Raw genomic sequence first — 24,793 nt, forward strand, 5'->3', positions numbered from 1 at the left:
TGCAGGTCAGCTCAGCACTGATACTGTGTGTGGGAGAGAACTATGGGGCTCCAAGAGAATTAAGGTATTGGCCACAAGGAAAGGTTTTAATGAAACTTTACTGTAATTTATGTAAAAACTTCTTTATTGGTGGTCAAGAAGTTCAATGCATAGATCATTAAGACTCAAGTTTCTTTTAAAGCAGCCAAGACAAGAGATTTTGATATATCTTACTGACACTATGCAGTTGTCCCAGCGATCACGTTCCTGTGAAATGTCTCCAAGACCTGGACTTGCTTGTGCCGAATGAGGATGTGGGGACGGATCTTGGCAATAGCCTCTATTGCTTCCTGAGGGCTCCAGTGATGCAGCTGAAAAGGCAGAAACCCTGCAAGTGAAAATACACTCCCTCTCTGTACTAGTTAATAGAGCCTTCCTGGAGGCTACAGGCAACACTAGGGTTGTTTTGCCCCTTCTGTTTACTTCATGTTCCTCACAGAGGGGCCTGAACATCAATGCAAGTTCATGAAATGGGTCCCTCAGGTAAAAAGGGATGGTTACTGCTTGGGATCTCCATTTTCTGTCTCACTCACACTTCCATCAAATTGTGAATGGTTTCCTGTCCTAGTCCCACCAGACCAGAGCAAAAGTGCAGCTTGCTGCTTTGATTTTTTGGAAACCTTTATGAATATTCTTATCACACTTCAGCACTTAGAAAATTTTCCAGGGAGCACTTGAAAACACCAATATTAAAATCCACATGTGGGATTTTGTTCTTAGTGCTGGGTCTGTAGAGGAACTCAGAAAACCAAAGTCACTTCTCTTGATCCTGATTTGCATTTATTGAAAAGCTTAGAAAGGTTCACCACTTCAGCTAACTAAGGAGAAAAATCTGAACAAAAATGGATGTTTAATCTGCTCAGTGAACCTACCCTCACAAGTGACTTGCTATTCCCATCTCAATCTGTTCCTCCATAGAATTAAAACCAGCAGTATCGCTCAAAACTTCCATCTGCCACATTCTACAAATCATCAGTCCAAGCTTGGACCTCTCCTAAACTGGGTCTCCAGTCCAAACTCTATAAAGTCATAGAATCTAGAGAGCAGGGAAGAAATGTAGCATGTGTAGGGCTGTAGATACACATGTGCCTGTGTACACATGTAATGGAGCATCTCCCCTGTGAAGAAAGGCTGAGAGAGTTGTGGTGGTTCAGCCTGGAGAAGAGAAGACTCTGAGGAGACCTTATTGTGACCTTTCAGCTCTGAAAAGTTCTATAAGAAAGATCGGGAGATACTTCTTAGCAGGGCCTGTTGTGATAGGATGAGGGGTGATGGTTTGAAACTAAAAGAGGGGAGATTCAGGCTGGATGTGAGGAAGAAATTCTTTACAATGAGGTTGGTAAAATACTGGCACAGGTTGCCCAGAGAGGTGGTGGATGCACCAGCCCTGGAGATATTCAAGGCCAGGCTGGATGTGGTTCTGGGCAACCTGATATAGTTGAAGATGTCCTTGCTCATTGCAGGGGGGTTGGACTAGATGCCCTTTGAAGGTCCCTTCTAACCCAAACTATTCTATGATTCTATGGTACATTAATGCACCTGGTTATTAATGGTCAGGCTTCTTACGCAAAAGAAAACTGTAAAGGTTGGCTGTATTTGCCTAGACCATAGGAAAATAAACCTCATTTAGCATTGAATCCTTCTTACTTGAATTAAATATGCTGCCACCATGGTGGCACTGCGGGAGCGTCCCGCTTTGCAGTGCACATAGACACTGTGACCGCAGGCTCGGTGTTTCAGAATGAATTCAACACCCTTGTGGAGGTTTTCCAAGGTGGGGACTCCAGTTAGATCCACGGTGCTGAGACGCAGTTGCTCCACTCCCATTGCCTCCCATTCCTGAAATGGACATAGCAGAATCGATCAGTTAACTTTGGGGTATTTTGTGGTTATTTTCCAGAAAGTTGGGAAATTCAGTAGGGTTGTAAGCTGACTTTGAATGTTAATACAAACCATTCCATTGAATAGAACCATTCTACAATTCTATGTATCCTTTAAATCAGATGTATGAAAACTTCAGCGCTGGCTATCAGAAAGAAGTGAAAGGGAACTGAAAAGGTGTGGTTCAGCTGAAGGAAAGGAGGGGAGCTGGGATCTCGTCCCGAAGCAAAAGGTGTTCTTGTATGTGCACAGGGATGTACATGGATTCAATATTCCCCTTTCTGCCGCCGCAGCTCTAACACTTTCTTTCCATCCTCACGTTTTACTGGCCTCTCGCACAGTGTCAGAAGCCAGCTCAGGTACGAAGAAGCCGCGTCTTTGCTGTCAGAAGCGGTCGCTGTCAGCATCCCGGCTAAAGCCTCGCCAGCGCCGGGACAGCCAGGGCGACAAGAGACCCTGACGGGCACCGGCAGCTCCCGGGCTCACCTGTGCGGAGCAGCAGAGGAAGCGGGTCTCGTACTCCTCGTTGAGGGTGACTACGGCGCGCACGTTCTCCTCCGCCACCAGCTACGGGCACAGGCACCGTCAGGCTCCGCCGGCCCCCCGCAGCCCGGCCCGCCTCGCCGCGACCGCCTTACCCTGCGGCTGCGTCCCCGCAGCGGCAGCGCCCCCAGCAGCACGGCGCCGTCGATGCGGTGGAACCAGGGCCGACGGGACCCGGGCAGCTGCGCCCGCGCCGCCGTGTACAGCAGCGTCGGGTAGAAGAGCAGTCGCGCCGCGCCGGCGCCCAGCGCCTCCGCCAGCACCATCGCGGGCAGCGCCGCGCCGCGCCGGCTGAGGGGCGGGCGAGCGCACTGAGCGTAAGGAGGCGGGGGAGCCTGCAGTGGGAGCGGGGCGGTGTCGGGCGGGGCACCGAGTGGACGGCCGGTAGGAGGGGACGGCGGGCGCACAGTCCCGACCCCTCCACCTCGAGCCCGCTGTGGTCTCTCCCGGAAGCGCCGCCATCTTGCGGAGCCGGCCTGAGGCGGCGCAGGGAGCGGAGCGGGGCGCGGGTGGATCCCCGGGGGCAGGTGAGGGCGGCGGCCGCCAGGAGGAGCTCGGGCCGGGCCGGGCCGGGCCGCGCCGGGCAGGAACAGCGCCGAGCCGAGCCCGCGGAGAGTGCGATCCGCATCGCGCAGGTAACGGCTCTTCTTCTCACCCCGTTTCCCGGGGCTCCCGCCGTGAGGCCACTCGTGCCGGGCCGCAGCGGCAGCCTCTGCGGCGGGCGCCTCGCTCCCGCCCGCCCGCCCGCCTCTCCCCTACCCCTGGCGCGGAGGGGCAGGGGCCCGCGGGGCGCCGCCGCCCTGTGCGCGCCACCCCGGGGGGGGGGGCGGTGCCGCCCCGTCGGGAGCCCCCTCTGGGGCCCGGAACCGGAGGCCGCCGGTTGTCGTATCTGATCCGAGCGCTGACAGCGCCTCGGGCGCCGCCGGGCCGCGGGGCGGCGGCGGGGGGCGCTGCAGGTATGAGCGCAGCCCGAGGTGGCGTCGCCATTGGGGCGGGGGGGTGCTGCGGCGGGCCCGGGCGGGCCTTGGGGCGGGGGAGCGACTCCCCTGGGCTACGGCCGCCGTCAGCCAGCTGAGCTGGGCGGCTCGGGCGCTGCGGAGCGGCCCGGGGGCTTAACCTACGGTGCAGTTACAAGTCGTCGGGGGCACGGTAGAGGCCTGTCATTTGGACTAGTGAAACGTTTGGTGGCATGCGAGGCAAGTCGGGTGTGCGAGAAGCGCAAGCAGGGGAATTGGAGTTCAGCACAGTGTGAGGATTTGCAGTGTCAAGCGTGAGAAGGCAAAACGGACACCACGGGAATGAAGTAAGAAGAGAAATATAAAAACCAGGAGAGACCGACCGTTAAATGAATGATAAATACATGAAGAAGCAATAAAGGTTGATAACACCATGGGGTTTTTATAGGACTGTTCATGAGTAGGTAGTTGAGAGGCAGCATTGTAATAAAGCATTGAGCCTTCATTCCTTTAAATTCCTGAAGGATTGTGGCCCAGCCGTTTTCACCTTTAAGGCAGAGGCATTCTCTTCTGCCAGAAGTTGTCAGGGAACATTTTTCAAATGTTGCAGCTTTCTTGTATGTGCTGTTTGAGTGTGGCCATCAGGTGTGTTTCACCAGGAGTTCACTTGATTCAGAAAAATACTTGGTGGGAATTTATATCTTGAAGTATGTTTTGCTTCTGGTTTGCAAGAGCTTGGACTTGCTGAGTATCTTGAATTTATTTATTCTTACTTTTATTTTTGTGTGTGTGTCTGTCCTTCCAGTCTTTGTATTAGTGATCACAGTAGTTGTGGTATTATGTCCTGGTGCCTTTTGCTTTCTTCTCTATTCCTTTTCTGCAGATTAGTTCACAAGATAGATTTTGCTGCACTGACTTGGCATTGCATATCCATAATAAACCCGTTGGATTTTTTTCTTTCCCCTCAGCTATGTTGTTGGCAGCTCTGCGTAATGTGAGATACTCTGTACTTCTAGAGTTGTGTCTGGACCTAAGCCTTTAAGAAGCAGCTTTGTGGAAATACTACTGCTGTGGTAGATGCTTAAAAATTCCACTTACGTCTTTACGCTGAGATAGGAAATGTGAAGGTTGGTGCAGCTTGAATCCTGCAACTTTACTATGTTCAGTTGCATTCCTGCAGATGAAAAGTCCCCAGGGCAGGAGCACAATTCTCACTATTCTTTTATCTGCTCAGGGACATGGGTGCAGATGTGTATATGAGTAAAATTCCTAAATAGGAATTTAAAAATACAATGAGATAAAGGATTATTTTTAGTTTTAAGATGATTACTGTTCTTTTTCAGCATATGCTCACTTTCAATATTATTCCTGATATTTATTCTTGGAAAGTATATGCTGTTTGTGGAGTGTGCTCACCCCTTCTGAATCATCTCTGTGTTCTTCCTTTCACTCTCAAAGTTTCTAACGTTCCATTAGAGAAAAATCAATCCCAGATCCTACCTCCTTAGTTACATGCTTTCCCTTATGTATCTGCTTCTTTTTTTAATATAAAACAAAAGAATAGATGCAGGCTTAGAAAGGTGTGTTAATATGCACAGAGATATATAATAATTTTATATCTCATCAGTAATAAATCCATAATTTGTGAGGTCCCTTGCAAGTACCATTTACATCAATTGAAGAATCACTAGATGAAACAAATTCAGAGAATCATAGACTGGTTTGGGTTGGAAAGGACCTTAAGATCCAGCCCCCTGCCATGGGCAAGGAACACCTTACACTAGACCATGTCGCCCAAGGCTCTGTCCAACCTGGCCTTGAACGCTGCCAAGGATGGAGCATTCACCACTTCCTTGGGCAACCTGTTCCAGTGCCTCAGCACCCTCACGGTAAAGAACTTCTTCCTTGTACCTAACCTAAACTTCTGCTGTTTCAGTTTGAACACATTACCCCTTGTCCTATCACTGCAGTCTCTGATGAAGACTCCCTCTCCAGCATCCTTGTAGCCCCCTTCAGATACTGGAAGCTGCTCTGAGGTTTCCACGCAGCTTCTCTTCTCCAGGCTGAACAGCTCCAACTTTCTCAGTCTGTCTCCATATAGGAGGTGCTCCAGCCCCCTTGTCATCCTCATGGCCTCCTCTGGGCTTGCTCCAACAGCTCCATGTCCCTCTTACGTTGATGACACCAGAAATTATGGCACTTTGACATAAGAGAAATATTTATAATACTGTGTAACTTTCCTTTTGAAATTACTGCAAACAATACTATGTTGCATTTCATATAAAAAGAGATGTTTATGTGAATCTTAAGTACTTAGACTTGCATTGAGTTAATCCAGTGTCCAACTGAACTTTGTAAGAAACTTTATTATGAGCAGGTTGTTTGTTAACTGTTTCTTGCATCTTTTTCTGAAATGTGGTCATCAGTTAACTCTGCTTCTTCATTTCATCTGTTTGTCTTCTGGGTCTCCTGCCACAGATCTCTTCAGAGGGCCTGCTCTAATTTTTTCTCCAGTGGTTTCTTTAGGCTGAGTGGGAAGTGATACACATTCTCCCTGGTTTTGAGATTTCCTGATTATTAGTCTCTAACTCTGGTACCTAGGAAGAACCTGGTGCTCTGGCTGTTGAAATAGAAACTGTTGTTCAGCAGGTATGTCCATGAGGCAGCCAGTTCTGCACAGCAGCAATAATCCAACAGACTCAGATTTATATTTCTGCATTCTTATGTATCAGTCTTGCCGTGAATGTCTGAAATGTTTTATTTCAATGTAGGCATGTTCAGTATTGCTTCTTGTCGTTCAGTTCACCATTCCCCAAGGCTATGTGCAGAGTTATTTCACTGCCTTGGTAACTGCCTTCAGGCAGGAAGGTATCATTTTTATCCATTGATCGGTTATTTGGCAGGGGAAAAAAACAGTATAAAAGCAGAGTAAAATACTTCAGGGTTTATTAGAATGGGAGTTGTAAATTGAGAAAAGTTATTTAGGCCCTTGTATGGGTATTTCTCTTGGAGTATCACAACACCGTGTCTTGAGTTGTGATCCTGTTACAGGATTTCTTGAGGCAAGAGAGATGATATTGATTGGAAAAAAGTAACCAGTAGTTTTATTGTCCTTCCTTCTGTCATTAGAGATCCTTGTGTTCCATGAAAAAAATGCAGGATACCACCTTTTCTGCTGTTTCTGTCTATGCCTACTTTAGATTGTCTTGTTAAGACACTCTGTGTTTGGGGTGTAACAGTGAAAAGAGAGCGCCTTAGCATTCAGATTTTCAAGAGGAGATTTCCCAAACATCAGCTGAGCAGCATCTTGTTTGCACCTGATGTGACATACAAGCATGTAAAGCTAAAATATACGTTAGGTCAAAGCAGGAAATTTGGATAGAGCAAGGGAGAAAATGTACACTACTTTAAAGCTGCAGTGCAAATTAGTCTGCAAACGCTTTGCTGTAGGGATGAATAGCTGAACTGTGATAGACGGAGCAGGCTTATTTGTTTGACAGCAATGTAGTACAGCACAGTCATCATCCCAGGTAGAGGAAGTCTTCTTCCTGACATCTTGAGTAGCATAAAACTTCCAGCCATCTTAGCTCTGTGCATTTTAAAAGAGAATTGTTGCTAACTGAATTCAGGATGAACAGTGAGCGATTAGATAACTGAACAGAAGTCTTCAGAAGTCTTCAACTCTTAATGAAGAATTTCAGTTTAGGTGATACAGTTTGTGGCACAGGTATATATGTGTGAAAGCTTTATGCCAGAAATAGAATCATTGTCCATAAGCTGTCTTCTCTGTCGCATGTATGCATATTGTTCTTCTGTCTTCAGTATTCTTGGTATTTCATGGTCTGTTTCTTTGTTTCATTTTTAGAAAAGATACGCTGTTTTACTGGCTGCTCTGTTAGAGGCAGAGTGCTAGTGGGAAAACTGACAAACTGCATGTTTTGGTAATGACTATTGATTTAGAGTAGATTTATAACTGATCTAATGATGTAAATTGCAGTGGTAAAGTTCGAGGAAGTCCAAGATTATATAAACTGGTCTTAAAATCATATCTTGGGGATTTTCACATTGGTTTAACTAAATTACTTGTAAATGTAACTTGGAATAACTGGCTTAGACACTGCTGAAATTCATGCCGAATAATCAGGCTCTTGGGGTTCTTTATCCTTTTCAGCAGCACACCTCAAGGAGGTCTTGAATAAGCATGCTGATAAAAGGATGAGTGTTCACTGAGTATCCAGTGTCATGGCAGTATGCTACCTGTCAGGCTTTCCTTTGCAGACAATTTTGGTTTTATATGGTTGCATGCTGTGTATTCTCTCAGAACTGAATGCTTTCCCAATTCTTACAAGAACTCAGGTGAAGTTCTGTGATGTCTTACATTCTTTTTACTTGAAATTAGAGTTTTTCAGGACTGTGACTTTTTTTCACTTCCATTAAAAATGTACTTTCTTTCACTTCTGTCTGAAGGCTGTTTCATACTGCCCCTTTCACAAAAATAATGTAGTTCTTATCCACTAGATTTCAGTATCTCGCATGTCAAAGTAAAGCTATTGTTCTTCAAGCATCTTATCATTTAGAATTCAAGTTTTCACTGAATACATGAATATTCTCTGCTATTTTTGCCCCAAACTATACAGTTCAAAAGATATTCCCACATACACACTTTATCTACAGATCCTTCAGAATCTGTTGGAAAAGGAACATTCATGTCTTGTCTTTTCAAAGCAGAGGAGTTGGTTATTTTTGAAGACTGTAGTTTGAATGAAGTACTTAGCAGACAATGTCCAAGTCTACATACAAAAATGATAGCATCTTCCTTAATTTACTATATGTAGAGATTTGCAGGATGAGCACCAGGCATCTTAATATCTCTGCAAAATCTTAAAAGATAGAGCCTTGATAAATGATTCTTCAGAAGGCAACGAAATACAGGTCTTTCAGGAAGAGAGAATATGTTTTGAATGTCACATCTAGCTCTTGCGTTTCCTATGAGCACCACACAATGTAAAAGTAATTTTCTCAATTATAGTCCTAGATTCCTAAGCAGAGCACTATCTCAAAATCTTGCTGCTAACTCACCTGTGCCTTCCTGTTACTTGCTTTCAAAAAATTCATGGTTTTCATTTAAACTTCTAAATAAAAAACCATACATCTTGATGACATGTCAGCTCAGAGAAGAATTGTGTTTCTTCTGGGTTTTCTTTTGTCTTGTCCTCGTGTTATGACTGTACAAATGTCTAGCACAATTTATGAACAAACCAGTAAAGATTCCTTGTATAGTTGTAAATGATGTTAGAAGTGATATTACTGTTGAAAATTATCAATGTGCAAGATCTTTGGGGGGGGAAAGAAGGGTTGTATGTTTACTTTCCTAAAGCAGTTTTGACTGCTTAGAAATCTGTGATCATATGCTTGGGCACTTAGGAAAAGATACGTGAGAATATTCTGATATTTATGGAGTAAAGCCACCTATATTACATTCTGGAGAGGGACATCTAACAAGGACATGTAGGGACAGGACAAGGGGGAAGGGCTTCAAGCTGAAAGATGGTAGATTTAGATTAGATATTCGGAAAATTCCTCACTATGAGGGTGCTGAGGCGCTGGCACAGGTTGCTCAGAGAAGCCGTGGCTGCCTCATCCCTGGCAGTGTTAAAGCCAGGTTGGACGCAGCTTGGAGCAACCTGCTCTAGTGGAAGGTGTCCCTGCCCTTGGCGGGAGGTTGGAACTGCATGAGCTTTAAGGTCATTTCCAACCCAAACCATTCTATGATTCACTGCCAGAATGTGATCACTATCAGAGACTGGCTGTAGGTGATATCGTCTGTATTTCACAGTGTGGAAGCCGCTCTGACAGATTCTCTGATGTAGAATTTGCTTTAGAACTTCTTTGGATTTTAAAGTATTTTTCATTTAATTCAAGACTAAGTTTAATAGGCATTTCATGACTACTGTCAGGGGAGCTGGACTCGGATGCTGTTGTTGATCCTTTTTTCTGAGGAAAATAATTCAGGATATGCCTTGGCATCCAGCTAATTCTGAGTATGCTCAGAATTTGCAGGTAGCCTAAACCATTATCTCAAGTCATGAGAAATTAAGAAAAATCCATAGATTGTTGTTTCAAATACCGGCATGTTTATATGTACTTGCAAGTCACATTAACAGAACTACCTGACAAATGCACTTATCTGAGTTCTGAATTGGTTACTACATTTGTGATACAGCTGAAAGTTACAGCTTCCACTTATTTGTATGAGAGAACTTTTCTGGTAGCTTCTGTAAGATAGTTTCATATCACCCCATAAATGTGAGGAGATTCACTAAGTATAAGATTAGGCAGCACAATACAGTGATAAATCTCCCATGAAAAATTAGGCTTTTGTAGATGAATGAAACTGCTTTCAAGTTTGCTGACTTTCATACCTGTGTACTAGAAAAAATCAGGGACTGTGCCACTTTCTTTTTTTCTTTGAATACCTAGGGATTTGGGTTTTCTTTCAATTCTCCTCTTTCTGTGCCAGAACATGAAAAGGGGAAGGGAAGGAAGGAAGAGGATGGGATGCTGCATAGAAGTGGATTTCTTTGGTTTTTTGAGAACAAGAAGTAGAAAAGGTTTAGTTTGTGTTCAAACACTGGCAAAAAGGACTACTGGGAAAGCAGACAGAATATAGCAGGTCACCATAGTAGTTTGTGTCAGCTAATGGGAAAGGTCATTCTTGCTGGTTTAGGAAAATACTTAAAAAGGGAGAAGGGTTTATAAAGTTTGCTCTAATTTCATTTGGGGCAGGAGGTGAGGTCAAACCAAGAGTTTAGTATGTGAGGGTGTGTGTCCAAAAGCAACAAGGAAGACCTGGCCAATTTAGTAGTTCTTGAAATGCTGGTGGATGTGGGGATTCCCTGGAAGGGAGATTTTTATCTTGTGTCTGAGTTGCTGCCCAGATTCTGATGGATGAAGCGTGTTGGACATTTCTGCATTGCTAAGGTGGGCTTGAGCAAAATGGACCTGGAACTCATTTCAAAACAGTTACTCCTAGAAGTTTGTACACGGATTCTTTTCTTCTCCTGCACAGTGTTACAGTGCATGAGAGTGTGCATGTGTAAAAGAACTTATCTTAGCAATGGTCTCCTTCAGAGTCCATGTATGGGTAAAGCAGTTCGGCTGGTTCAGCTCCCTGCTCCTCCCTCTGAGAGCTGAGCAGAATCTCTTCTGCTGAAACGGTTGTTCCGCTTTGTGCTTTCTATATTTGTACAGCACAGCACGCTAGCTAACCAGGCAGTGTGGCCAGCCTTGTGTGCATGCTGCATTGGCTGGGCACAATTGAGAGCCAGGGCTTGCAGTCTCTGTTGTTACGTCTGTCTGTCTGCGTCTCTGGGGAGGACTGGCATTCCAAGTGAAAGGTGATCTATTTGTGGATGTTTTCTTTATTTTTGTGAAATGGAGTTCATCCAAACTGGGAGTCTAGAGCCCGGGAGTGGAGGAGGGAAGGCAGTTGTCTTGCAGAGAGAGTTATGGAGTGGGTGGCAGTGGCGTCAGATACAGTTTGAACCTGCAGAAGAGCTGCTGCCTGCTGGGATGAGGATTTTAATGTCCCTGCCTGCTTTGGGAAGTGATTAGCCAGGGCCTGTAGGTTTCCATAAAAGGTCTGTTGTCACTGTCTGCCATGAAGATTAATGAAAGGTAGATCCTGTCCTGGAAGAACTGAATGCTGTCTTTGCTTGTTATGGGCAAGGGGGATTAATAAGGAGCTAGACCCTGGCCAGCCTAGTTTGGAATAAGGAGCTGGTGTTGAGGGATGAGGTTGTAGGAAATGCCTTGTAGGGAAGAGCTGGAAACTTCTAACTAGGACTTCCCTGGCTGGTCATTTGCATAAACTTTGTGTTAAGGCCCTGCTGCACACATTGGGATGACTACTCACAATTGCTGTTCTTAAGTAGTAGATCAGCTGAACAAACAGTGCAGGAAGTCTGTTAGCTGCTGACACTGCAGTTAACTGTTGATCTGATGTTCTGTGAGTAGTAGAAAGGTGCTCAAAATAGCGACAGCAACTATATCCACCATTAACATTGACAAGAAATCTTTTTGAGATGGAGAAAGAGGGAAATAGGTTATAGGGTACTTTTTCTTAGAAAAAGTCTTCTAGATGATGCTGTCAGCTTACAAATTCTGCTCCCTTTTGAATATCTATGCAAATAGGCATCTCACCTTTTGTGTTTGGACTTTGAGTGAGGAAAACATTGTTTCACTTGTGAAACAGAAGCCAGCATCTTGCTAAAATCATTTTTGAGGACCATGTTCCACAAACTCAGTCTGAATAATATTTCTTTCCTACCACTGCAGTGTCTTCAGTGTCTTTCCTCCCAAGAAAGCTGTGTGTATCGAATTTGGAAGAACCAAATTTTGGAGGCAAATCAGGGGATTTCAGCTGCTGTCAATGTCCATATCTCACTGTGTCTGCAGGCAGGCAAATGTGATGGATGCATGGCAGAGGGTTCTCATTCTTGAACTGCTTGAACTCAAGTTGTTGTATGGCTGTTTTCTGATAATTCTTGGTTTAACGACAGCACGCTGCAGTAGCTGTCCGTCTTCATCTGGAAAACCTATGGAATTCATTGTGAATATGCAGTTTCTGGGATGTTAAGGTGGTTGTGTTAAGTGCCCCAATACATTTTCCAATTCTCACATCCTCTTAAAGCCTCTGCCTACCTTTCTTTCCACTCTTCCACTTCCTGACTCTCCAGTTGACATCCTCTCACTTATACAGGCCAGAGCAAAGTGGCAAAAACATAATCTAAACTGTTCCTGAGTTTACAGTACCAGTTAAAAGCAAATCTTTTTACTGTTTGATGCCAGTGATTGGGGTCGTCAATTCCTCTACTTTAAAGTAGAGCTTCAGCTCTACACACCCAATATTAAAGTTTTCTGTAGCATACTTAACTGTTGCTTGTAGTCTCCTGGCAGGAATATGATTAGGCAGTTTCAAAGGCCTCTTGTATGTACACTACTGCACGTTTAAAAACTAGTTTGTCCATTCTGTGAAAGATGTCATGATAAATGGGTAGAGCACTAAAGAAATATGTTCACCAAGTGCATGGAGTAGATGACAAATAAAGCCAGGCTGTAGAATGGCACTAGGGAATTGAAATCGTCCATTTTGGAAGGATTGGCTGCATTGTTATCCTGTTTGCAGAAAAGGTTTCATCAGTGTTGGAGGCAAGTGAGAAATTAACTTTTGTCTGACATCCTTTGAAGGTGCTGAAATCCCACAGGAAGGGGTAATTTTTTATTTTCTTCTTACCTTGCTGCTTTGTTCTTTATGAGAAGCATTCCTTTTTTTTTTAATGTCATAATCGTGCAGTTGAATAACAAAGTTAGGTTAAGTGTGGGAAGATTATGGGTATTTGGAATTAAGTCCAGTGTCATTTGAAGTTAGTTAAACTTATAACTGTAAAGGTGATAGATGCATCTGTTTCTTGCAAGTATAGTGTTTTCTAAACAGAAGTAGTGGAAGCCTTGTTTATCACTTGAGGCCTTTAAAAAGGATTAATCAGAGAATTAATGATGTGAAATTCAGCACCTAAATCTCATAATGTCATTTCATGAGTAATTTGAATGAGCATATGCCAGTATTGCTCCGAAAGAGACTTGTTCCATCTTTCATGTGTTTCCCCTTTCCTTTGTGCTGCCAAGAGCATTTGTGTGGTTGTGCAGTGAAGTGAATCAGGGAGCATGTCTGGGTTAAAACTATTATTTTCCTGTTGTTGTTGGTAGGCTAGATCCCACCTGGATCATTTCCTCTCCCAGGCTTGTTTTACAGAGGTGGGGATAGATAGCTGATGATGAAAGAGTTGTAGTCCATTCTTTTGGCAAGAGCATCGGCTTAAATGGGATCTGCAGTAGGAATAACTTGATCTATTCCTTTGTATTTCCACCTCATTCTACCTAATCTTTATGAAGACCTTATAGCCAGTCTTCTCTAGTAATATAACCTCAAAAAATAAAGTTACAATTGCTTGCATGTGTTACCTGTTGTGGCACATATCATTTGGTTCTTAGGGAGGTACTAAATGTCGTTGTAACATTTCTTTACGAATGCAGTATTTGATATATGCTGTGTTTGATGCTGCGCTACAGAGAAGCCTGCTGTTCATTTGGGAAGAAATTGGTGAACTTTTCTGATGTGAGGCAGAAAGAAGATAATGTGCTACATAGTTACTGTGAGGTTTTGGTTCAGGAACTGTAAGGTACCTCCCTGAGACTCCAGCAAGATATACAAGAGGATTTTATGTCTATTTTGAGCCCTCATGCAGCCAAAACTGTATTTATAGCACTTGGTTTTGTCTTAAAGTTTCTGGAGTCTTCTCCTGCTAGCAGTGGAAACCAGCTGATGTCATACTGTGCCTTCCAGGAACAGTGAATGGAAAGAATTGATGGAGAAGTGTATAAGTGAAGAACGTCTGAAAATACGTGCATAAACCTACAAGCAAGTACTGAGCCTCTAGTTCTTGGCAAAGTGTACTGACACTCCTGATCCTTCCCACCCCCTTCTCCCCTCATCCAGCTAAAGTCTAAGATCGGGTGACTGATCCAGCCTTGTACAGCAGCGAGGGTTTCTGAGGCTTTGGGAAGAGAGGAGTAAGCAAAGCTGAGCTGGCACAAGTCGGAGAGCATTAATCACTACAGGCAAGCAGCCTGGAGGGAGTGTCTCAGGTCACAAAATGCACCATGAGGGTAATTTGTGGAGTAAAAAGCTGTTAATAGCAGTAGGAAGGACATTCTATTAGTCGTCTTTGGGTGATTGTAACTAGGACATAGGTAAGCTGCTTCAGACAGAGAAAAGTTCATGGTAAGGGTGGCATTACATCTGTGAATGGTATTCAGGCAAAAATAGTGCTTCAAGGTGCTCATTGTGTTTATGCATTGGTGTGTTTTCAGTGGGAATTAGTTTGTAAATTAATGCAGATTATATTATCTGGGTGGTTTTTTTTCTATATTATTTACAGTGGTTTGTATGCTTCAGATACTACATAAAGATATTAGAGAGGGGTAAATACTGCAAAGTAAAGAAACTAACATATATTAAATGATGCTGCAAATGATGACAAATGAGAAACCTTCAGAGAGCTGGAGAAGAAACTTAGGAAGAACTGCTTTGCAGTGAAATGGTTAGATTTTCTTTCATTTGGGTTTTTGAACAAAAGTCAGGACATTCCTAAGTGAACATTCCCACAGCAATGCCAGTGTTTGAAGAAAAAAATAATAGAGAATATTTTTTTAAAGCTTCAGCTCTACACACCCAATATTAAATCTCTTGAAGCGTTAATGAAAATTATTTGCTGTTGGAAATGATTTGAATCAATATTCATTCCTTAAAACAGGGCATTGACTCCAGTTCTTTTCAGATGTAAATGAGTGTAATTTGAGACTTGTATCCATTTACTTCTGCAAAGGATTTGACCATGTGCCTATTACAAAAAAAAACACCTCAAAATAAAAGTAATTGAGCATATTTTTACTCTTTGGTTTGCAGGCGTGACAATGGCAGACTCTGCACGGTAGAGTTCATGGCAAGTATTTGCCTAATATAAGCCAAGCAAGAGACAGATACAAGCTTAAGGTAAATCAGTCTTTCATAGTTGTGCTTCTGTGCAATAAACTACAAATGTTCACACTTAAACATTTGGAAAATACAGAATTTCAAACCTACTCAGAACTTTGTGTCCAGGTTGATTCTGATCTTTCAAAATTGGGACACCTCAAGATGATTTTCCCTCTGAGGCTGGCAGTAGGTGCTGGAAATGATCCTATGCGCTGTATCCACTTTTAGTATTTTAGGTGTAATAGTACAGAATAGCAATTGCACTTGAGGATTTTCATGAGGGACCCGCAATACAAATTCTTGGTTTGGATTTTATTTTACTCTGTTTCGTGCAGTGAAAAGAAAGAAGTACCTTTATATCATTAGGAAAGACTTACTGTAATGGAGAGCTGTGCAAACTGTCTGCACAGAGTGATTTTCCCATTGAGCTTTTTTACCTTGCTTTTAATGATAGGTAAGTGAAAGTGTTAGTGTTTCAATCTTGTGGCTGAGATGGATGAGGCTATTAAAGTTCAGGTAGTGTTGTTGCTTCTAGAACTAAGCTTAGTGGTTAAGCTGAGTATATTGTTTTTGTTCTCTACACCTTAATCTCTTACCCCAAAAGAAGACATAAGCCTCTGTGCTACATTTGGTAGGTCTTCCTGTGGCATGTACAGTATCCATAAAGCAAAACATGAATGTGTCTTCCCTGTGTATTTTGGATCCTCATTCAAAAAGTAAATGAAATGTTGTGTTTGTATCTACATTCTATATTTGCAACTCTTCAGGTATTTTGAGAGTCCCTTGATGCCATAATCTGTTACTAACAGTGAAATGTTTTGTGGAAACTTTTAATGAAGTTTTTTTATTAGGTTTTCAGCTGAAATGCAGCTGTAACAATGTGATTATACTCTGGCTCCTATTGAATACATTCGGTCATTAGTTCTCAAAACACCTTGTCACAAAGAAAACAAAGAAATGATAATACTGTAAAACCAAAACCTCTTAGGACTATCAGGTGACTTGTCCAATGCTATTCAGTCCCATAGTTAGTAAGAGAACTGGTGGCTTCTGAGCCCCAGTTTCATGTTTTCAACAGTAGACTAGGATTGTTTTGCATTCTCATAGTGTGTGTCTCTTGACACTTTCATTGTGGGTTGTAAGACTAATGATGGATCTTGGGATTGTTTAAGCTGTAATTGCTGACTGGACATGGAACAGACATTGCAGATGTAGTCTACATCCCAAATCTGAAGTGTTTTATGCTATTCTGTTTACGGTAAGCTGTAGCATGGCGTTTACAATGTTTTCATCTCTTTTTATTGTCTTAATCTGCAGTGATCCCAAAATGTGAATTTCTTCTATTTATTCTGTTCTTCCTACTATGTCTTAAGTTGAACAAACTTACATCCTGATCGTTGAACATACTGTCGAAATTCAACTGGTCTACTTAGTAACTGTACAGATTGTGTGCTAATATGTATGTATGCACATTAGTGCTTGTGCTGGCGACACTGAAGAAAACAGTATTTGATAGCTCTGCACAAATGAAGTGAGCAGTTGCAGTGACTGGGAGCTGTTGCCTTGCATTGAGTAAGTAGCTTCTGGTGCTGAGAGAAGTTTGCGTGGTGTAAAGATTGCATTAGAAGCAGCATGTTTCTTAGATAAGGCTGCTTCCTTAGTAAGGTTTTGGCACTAAAGGAGTTTCTGGTTGCTGTCTTTTTCTTGCTGTCTCCTAAGTAGCATTTACAAGAAATTGACATGCTTTCTGTGGGTTGTGGCCTGAGCCCTACAGTAATTGAAACTTCATCTGATTTGTATAGGCCTCTCTAGTTGAAATCTGACTTTCCTAGTGCACTTGCTCCTTCGCTCTCTGATGCACTGTTAGCTCCCTCAGCAGCTCTTCCAGAGAAAGTTATTTTTATATTTCTAACTCTTTATTATTGGCCATAGTGGTACTTTAAACTATGTAAATCCTCAGTGAGTCCAGACTGAATGTTGATTTATGTGAGAGACTGTTGACGCCAGGATGTATCTGAGGTTGAGAGCTATGTGGTCTGTTTTATCTGTTAGCCTCCTTAATTGTCAGTGGTGATCTTGACATCCCACAAACATGAATTCCTGGAAAATGTAATGAGAAATCAGAACTAACTGGTGTAGACAAGTGCTGACTATGACAGTAATTTCATTGATCAGAATCCATTAAATGATCCAGTGTTCTCTTACAGATGGTCCTGGGTGCTGGTGAGACTGGATTTATAGGGCTCGTATCCATTGTCAAGTACTTAGTGGTTAGAGACACTTGTTTTCATTACCAGCTGCACTTCTATTTATATTATATTGCATACCAGAAGTTACAACTGTTTGCTCATCAGTGAGAGTGTATTTTGTCCCTCTTAGATCTGGCAGGTCTAAGCATTAAATCTATCTGTTAAACCCTCATTTTTCTACATAGAATTGTCAGGTAGTGTCATAGTTCCTCCTAGCTTTGTACAGAAGAAGTTGGAAGTGACATCTGTACTCAGATGCAACACTTCAGTCGGGGGCAACTTCAGGAAAGATCTTTGCAAAAACTGTGATGAGATGTCCCAGTTTACATCTGTTAATTGATTTTCTGTCCCCACTAAAAACCTATACTTGTGCACCTATGAAAACAGTTCACTGTCAGCATCTAATGTTGGGCTGGGGTGAATCTGCTGGTTGCAGAAATTCCTATGCTACACATATCGAGCAGCATGAGAGCAGTATATACCTTGATCTGGGGTATCCAAGTCCTGGTTTCTTCTGAGAAGAAATACAGATTTCAGGGTTTGGGCCTTTGGGCCAGATTTGTTTGATTTATCAACTCAGCTCAAGTATTCGGTGTATGTTCTACATGCAATTAAATGAACCATAGTAAATCAACTTTGTTTTGATAAACATTTATAATTTAAGAGCATTCTCCCAGGCTTTTTCCAGGTGGTTGTCAGATTTACTGCTTGCATTTTAAAGTTCTTATTGTCCTGGATTTTGCCTTTGATTCAATGAGGTGTATGTATTTTGCCAAAGGTATCCAAGAGTTATGGGTACCTCTGGCTATGTGAGCTGTACTTTTGGTTCCTTTGAAGTTTTTAAATTAATTCTCTAGAGTGTTCCATAGTTACATGTGCAATGGGCAGATTCTTTTTAACATTAAGAAGTTGTTTACCAGATATCCCTAAGCATTTACGAGATCAGTGAGCTGGGTTTTTTTTTTTTTCCCCCGAAAGCTGATTATCACAGAAGTATAACTTGGCATTTAGGACAACTTCCATAGGGCATAAATATCTGGCAAAGATTGGGTTTAAAAGGAAGAAAACAACAATTTAGTGTTACATGATGTTTTGAATCCAGGTCTCTTAGCAGGAATCTGAGACCATTTTTTGGCCATAAACAAATATTCTTTAATTAAACTTCAAAAAGGCAAAGGAATGTGCGTGAGGTAGAAGGAGGTGTCCTCAGGTTACATATTTGCTTCAATCCCTACTAGGAGCTTCATAATCCGGAGTGTTATTGTGAATAAAAAAAAAAAAAAAAAAAAAAAGCTTATGAAGTATTCCCTGACCAATAGTCAGTTTTCACTAATATTCTAGAAAAGAGAAATCCATAATTCTGAAAATTCGTATTTCTGATAATGGAGTTATTTTTCTCAGGATTCATGGATTGAATTTTTTTTCTTGTTCTTATCAAGTATTCTAAGAAAATAATTTTTGTTGTTGTGATTAGGAATCCATGTTCCTTTAGAGGGTATAACACTTTATTAAATCATAGAATCATATCATAGAATCATAGAATGGTTTGGGTTGGAAAGGACCTTAAGATCATCTAGTTCCAACCCCCTGCCATGGGCAGGGGCACCTCACACTAGACCATGTCGCCCAAGGCTCTGTCCAGCCTGGCCTTGAACACTGCCAGGGATGGAGCATTTACCACTTCTCTGGGCAACCTGTTCCAGTGCCTCAGCACCCTCACAGTAAAGAACTTCTTCCTCATATCTAACCTGAACTTCAACTGAACAAATTGGGAAGAAATTAGAACAATTGAAAATTACTACAAAATAGCAATGAAAAATTCTCAAGAGATCTCCTTCTGGAAAAGAGGGCATTAGTACATGTGATAAAGATCCAAGTATATTGCAAGACAAGATAGATGAGGCTATGGATCACTTATCCATGCTTCTCAAAGAATACAGAACAGAGGTTATGAAGGGGCCTGCAAAGCAGTGAAGATGTGGGAACTCAAATAGCCTTGTATAACTTCCCATGCAGACAGATGCAGTTTTTGGTTTGGCACCTATAGATAAGTGAATGGATTTGGATTTTCTGTAAAATACTTTTAGACTACCATGAGTCCAGTTTTGCAAACTAACCTACGAGGAAGCAGAGAAGAAATTCTTTAAAAAATAACTCAAAATCCAAAGTTTACATTTAAATATCTGTTAGCTTGTGTTGGGGGGCAGTTTGAATCTGCAAAAAGAGAAGTCTGAATCACAGAGTAGTGTCACCTACTTACAAGGTGCTTGTACAGAAAATCTGTGTGGTTCCTGGTTGATGATTTTCTTAAGATGTAGAAATAACACCTTTTTCCTTGTTGCGTTAGTTCTTTGTGTTCCCTAATTCAGAGCTTTCTCATATGTTTTCATCTTACATAAGAGTACCTGTCTGCAGGTTGTCATCTGTTAGTGATGCTGCTGTCAGAAGAATGTAATGCAGGAGTTTAGGATTGTTGGGACTGCTGTTGGTAACTCTGCTTCTGTCATGACAGCCAAAAAGCCAGACAGGTAGAGTAAGTCCATGGAATGTTATTAGGAAGCTACAAGGCTTCTGTTTTCAGCTGTGTTGTGTTTGCAGTTCTTTCTTTTGTGCCCTTACATGTATTCTCTGTATTTTTGAAATGTGCAACTTCATTTTTGAGTCTAACGAGGGTTGTTACTACCTTGTGATTACTTCTCTTATTAGAAATATGCTTTACTTTCACAGGCTTCAGCGTTTTACAAGATGGAGTTCATGTTGTAATGATTGTTATTATCTAATTTTAACTCCAGAGTACTCAATGCCTGTTTTTTTCCTTCCATTTTTTAGACTGAAGACTGGAACAGCTAGAGGGAAGTGCGTAGCTGCAGGTACGAACAGTTTGTATCCCTCAGTTATGTACTGGAGCTTCACTTCAAAGGTTTTGAGAAGGTGTTTTTACTTTCAATGATGAAAGCAGTCATTTTCCACTGCAGTGAGCAGTGCTCCCTGAACCTGAAACTTCACGCTTTCCTGCCTTTGTACTGCTGAAGGAGGCTGGGAGTGTTAGCAACTTCAGACTGCAAGTGCCAAGTCAATAGGCTGCTTTAGCTCCATCTCTAATTTAATAGTTCTAGTAATGAACTACAAAGTAGAAATGTGTGTCATCTTAGCAATTTCTCGACCAGAACAAATCTGAGATACTTTGTAATACATGAAACACTAAAGGTGTGTGTTAGTGTAACAGCTCCTTTGGGCTGGGACAGATTTGATTAAGGACATAGTCTGGTGAAAGAATCCTTGGAGCCAATTGCAGGGGTCTTATGGTGTAATTTTCTTAATGCCTGAAGTCCAGGAAGGGTGTAGTTTCATAAGACAGATGAGACAAGTCCCCCTTGATTTCTAACTGAGTAGTCCTGTGTCCTTTGCTTATGCTGCTGCTCGTGGTAGTTTGCATGGTAGACAAAATCAGCTTGACAACCAAATAAAAAGCTCTTTTGTGATTAAGGTGTTATTTCTGTGGTTTAGCAAATTGGAATGATTTAGTGTGTGGTCAGAGAATACCAAAAGAATAGATCAGACTGTTTATAGCTGTGCATCTCAAGAGTTTGCGTTCATTTCTAAGGACAAATGACCTGTAATGGCCGTGTTAAGTAACACTACCACGCTCAAAGTGGAGTGATTGTTGTTTGTCTGATGAATCACCTCTGCTACAGCAGAAATACTTTAGGTGTGCTTCAATCTGTACACAACCAGGGAGAGTTGTGTTTGTTACTGTGTTGTGAAAACACTTGTTTTCTACTATGGTCAGACATTCGCTGCATTTTTCATAAATACCTTGGAAAGGATATAGTCATGTCTATGTCAGAAAGTAAATCAAATTTGTCCTTAAAGTGCAGGATATCCTGTCTCTCCATATGTTACTCATCAGGGTAGAAAGAGCTAGAATTAGGTTAAGAAATCCAGAAACACCTTCATTTTCAATGGTTATTTAGAGAACTGGTGATTGACCTCTGTGTTTGCATGTACTGGTTTGAGGGCGTTCGCCTCCAGGCATTGAAGGTGTTGCAAAACACTCAACTTCTTTCTTGAATGACTGGTGATAGGTACTTTGCTCTTCCTGCTCCTTTGCTGCTCCAGTAGGACCACACAGAAGATAGGAAAGAGAATACTGGTCATTATGTTTGTGTTTTTGTCTGAAGAGTTTGCATCTTTTGAGACAGACTAATCTGTGATTAGACCTAGTTTTCAAACTGATGAGATCCTGCCAATTACAAAACACAAGTCCAGATCAATAGATTTGGATTACTTAACAAAATAATCAGATTACTTACATAGCAAAATAATCAAGTTCTTATGATTGCTGAAAATAAGTCACAAAACAAAACACTTCCATTTGCTGCAAGAGCTGTGGTTTCTCATCTTAAGAGCAGCGTGAAGTTGAATTCGTCTGCCTTAATGTGAATGTAGAAAGGTGTCCAAATGAAAGAGGATTGAGTCTTTTCTTGAACATCTGATAATGGTGTATAAAAATGTAGGCATCCGAGTATGAAATGCCTCTTACAATTATTGATTCCATAAATTAATTCTGCAGAGAGATTTCAGAATAAAACTGGTGGCATTCCACTTCTGGTCTGGTATAGAGAGTAAAATTGAGGAGTCAGCTTTGCTTCAAGATAAGGAGTCAATCAGCCTTTGAAAGAGCACTTGGTTTCGTTCCCTACTTTTCTGATAGCTGCTATCTTTGAGCAGGCAAGTTTTTGTTTACTCTGAGGCTCAGGATTGCTTCTTGGATTCGGAAATTTGTATGCCACACTTTGCCAAAGCAGATTAAACAGTTACTCTTCTGTCAACTATTTAAAGTGCTTTATGAGCATTGCCAGTTTCAAGACTGAGGAACTCCTACCTCTGTGTATATGTACCTCTTGTCATATCCACATTTACCATGCTGATACTCTGCTGGAAGACCAAAATGCCTTTATACTGTTTAAATGCCCTGTGAATAGAAAGCACTCTAGTTTTTCACATTGTTCTTACTACCTTGCCCCTCCTTTAAGGTGATCTTGTTGTTTTCCTGAAGGTAAGGTCTAATGAAAATGCCGTTGAGACAGATCTATAGGCATGTTGTGTGATGAAGAATAGCAACTTCTCTGTTTTTACATGAAAGATGTCTGTGTTCCAATACAGTATCTGTAGATCTGAGCCCCTTCCAATATGGAAAGAGGTGGCATGGAGATGAAAATGGGCATTAAAAAATTGTAGATTTGTCTTAGAAGGAAATTCGGTTTTTCTGTCATAAGTTAATTCTTCCTCAATGCTTCTAAAGCCATTTATATTGTAGGAAAATAAATGTAAATCTGTTTGGTTATATATTTATTTGTTTGAAGGGACTGTACTGGATCAGAGTAGTCTTCGTACTTTCTGGGCTTAGTTCTTCCTGAAGTTGAAATCTACTGTAGTATCTAATCTAATGGTTATTTAGACCTTGCTAAAGAGGAAATTTTTATCAGGCATGGCTGTATTTTTTTAGCTGATGGGGAAACTGAGGCACATGTATCAGACTGGTTTTCTTTTGTCTCTAGAGGGTAGGAAAGCTTAGTTATATTTCTGAGACATACTCTCTGACATTTTGATTGTGGTCCTGCATATGTAGCTTAAAAGCTAGCTTGTTTCCTCTGTTAGTCTTTTCTACCCCACCATGTATGTGGTAGATGGAATTGTTTGCCTAACCAGGGATACCACAACCCATTCCATCATGGACAGTACTGGAGCTATACTTTTGCAGCCTTGTGCCAAGAGCCAGGGGAAATAATGCCTTCTCATGTTCTAAGTTGATGCACTATGTGGAAATTACTACTGCAGTGATTACTATTTTTAACTGCAAAGTGTGCTCTCCTGGAGCTGTCTTGGCTGCATTTGAACTCTCTTCAGGTAACATTCAACAAATAGTTTTCATTTGGATAAAATAAAGAGAAATAGTGAGTGAATTTTTACTGTAGTATTATATAAATTGATTCTTGTTTGTGTCTGGTACTATTAGTAGAAACTAATTTGAGGTTAAAGGACTCCTTAAAATGGCTTGCATAGCTGCTCTGATAGCTGCAAGGAACAATAACACTTGTGACTTGGTGCTTTGTTTAGTTCAAAAGTTTCCCTGAAACTTAACAGGGGAAGAAAAAAAAAGACTATTATACTTTAGGAAGATTTATGAACATATCTGACTGCTATTCTAAGACATTGCGGTAAGGAGAGGCTTTAAAATCATTTAATAATACGAAGTTTGTTCCTTTGAGTTAAGATGGCATGTTACGTTTCTTAAATAAAAAAAAAGTAACTCTTTCCAGTTCTTAGGGGTTTACTTCACACATGCTTGAGGTGTTTTGCTTGCAATAAACCTTAAAGGCATTTTTGATTCACTGTAGTTCTGCAGTAATGCAACAATCTTCATATGTGGCATTGTTCTGGAATTGTATAGCTATTCTGTGGTCTCCCCTGGGTCCAGTATGCAACCACACAGCAATTCTGTGTAAATGTAGTTGTTTTGCCCGTTGTAGTGCTTTGCGGCATGTTTGGCTTGCAGACAAGCAGACTGTTGAGAGCTTTCCAGGACCCAGTGGATTTCCAGCTCCTTAGCAGAATAACTTCTGGCTCTGTTTCAGTGGCAGAAAACTAACCTAAAATGCATAGTTGGCTCTTTAAAAACCTCTCCAGCAAATATTGCTGAGGTGACAAAATGCTTGTTTCGAGGGCATCTTTCAGACTAAGTACAGAGCTGCGTTTTCTGGTGATGCAGGAAAAGACAGCAAAATACAGGCCTGTTTGAAACCAGATTTCTAGGTCTCGTGTTTGTATTTACAAAGTATTCTGTTCCATATAATGGCTTGCAGGGTTTTTTCTTACGCAAGAAGCTGAAATAGCTAAAGGTAAACTTTGGGCCAGTCTTAAACCCCGTAATTTTTGTAAGCTCAGAGACAACATTTGGGGGGAGAAACAGGGGATAGGCTGTGTGAAGTACATCTGTACCTCTGCTTTCAGGGCATGATAGCTTGCAAGCATAAGTAATTCTTCTCTTCTACTGCAGATTTAAGTGTTGAAGTGCAAATGTGATTTGTCATCCATAGTTTCTTTGTGTCTCATTGTCTGAATTCAGGCAATAGACAAAAAATGAAGTGGGGAGGGGGACAGGGGAAACCTCAAATCTTGCTCTGCCTGAAATGTTCCATCCTGCCTCCTTTTAGTAGTTCTCTGTCTTTTCACAGGCTAGAAATGCATGTCCTCGCTTCTTGTACTCTCGTTTCCTGCCTTGTCTCCTGTTCTGTGTCATACTGCTGCCATTATTTCCTCTTGCTATTGTTGTGACGAAGCCACTTTTCCTTCTCTCTCAAAAACTTTTTTCTGTCTACGGTGCCAAAGTGTCTGCAGGTCTTTCAGATCTCTTTTGGGTGCTTAAGGTTTGAATAGTTTGCCTCTTGCAAAATATAAGCGTTACTGTGTTCTAGCACTATGATGATAAAAACTCAAAATGCTTCTCAAACTATGCTGGAATGTTG

At 41.7% G+C, this 24,793-nt stretch overlaps 2 protein-coding genes across 5 annotated transcripts in view; one reads left to right on the forward strand and one right to left on the reverse strand.

Moving 5' to 3' along the window:
• Nucleotides 1-101: 101 nt before the first annotated feature.
• On the reverse strand, nucleotides 102-2,897 carry PTPMT1 (protein tyrosine phosphatase mitochondrial 1). The gene is made up of 4 exons (XM_030484776.1): nucleotides 2,559-2,897; nucleotides 2,407-2,487; nucleotides 1,687-1,878; nucleotides 102-350 (listed from the first exon to the last, which is right to left on the reverse strand). The coding sequence occupies exons 1-4, from the start codon at nucleotides 2,727-2,729 to the stop codon at nucleotides 219-221; spliced, it is 576 nt and encodes a 191-aa protein (XP_030340636.1). The 5' UTR covers nucleotides 2,730-2,897; the 3' UTR covers nucleotides 102-218.
• Nucleotides 2,898-2,922: 25 nt separating this feature from the next.
• CELF1 (CUGBP Elav-like family member 1) overlaps nucleotides 2,923-24,793 on the forward strand; it is a 63,402-nt gene continuing 41,531 nt past the window's right edge. Inside the window, exons 1-2 of one of the 4 annotated variants that reach the window (XM_030484768.1) lie at nucleotides 2,923-3,098; nucleotides 20,094-20,134. The gene's annotated coding sequence lies outside the window, so the exon portion shown is untranslated. Of the gene's footprint in view, nucleotides 3,099-14,949; nucleotides 15,034-20,093; nucleotides 20,135-24,793 lie in introns of those variants that run through there. The other 3 variants (XM_030484765.1, XM_030484769.1, XM_030484770.1) reach the window with 3 other exon arrangements.

Source organism: Strigops habroptila, chromosome 4 (assembly GCF_004027225.2).
Source record: "Strigops habroptila isolate Jane chromosome 4, bStrHab1.2.pri, whole genome shotgun sequence".
Classification (NCBI taxonomy): Eukaryota; Metazoa; Chordata; class Aves; order Psittaciformes; family Psittacidae; genus Strigops; species Strigops habroptila.

Coding starts and splice junctions, on each gene's coding strand:
- PTPMT1 (XM_030484776.1), bottom strand. CDS start 2,729: ATGGTGCTGGCGGAGGCGCTGGGCGCCGGCGCGGCGCGACTGCTCTTC. Junction 1,879..2,406: donor TCCTCTGCTGCTCCGCACAG/GTGAGCCCGGGA, acceptor TGTCCATTTCAG/GAATGGGAGGCAATGGGAGT. Junction 351..1,686: donor TGGCAGCATATTTAATTCAA/GTAAGAAGGATT, acceptor CTGCCTTTTCAG/CTGCATCACTGGAGCCCTCA.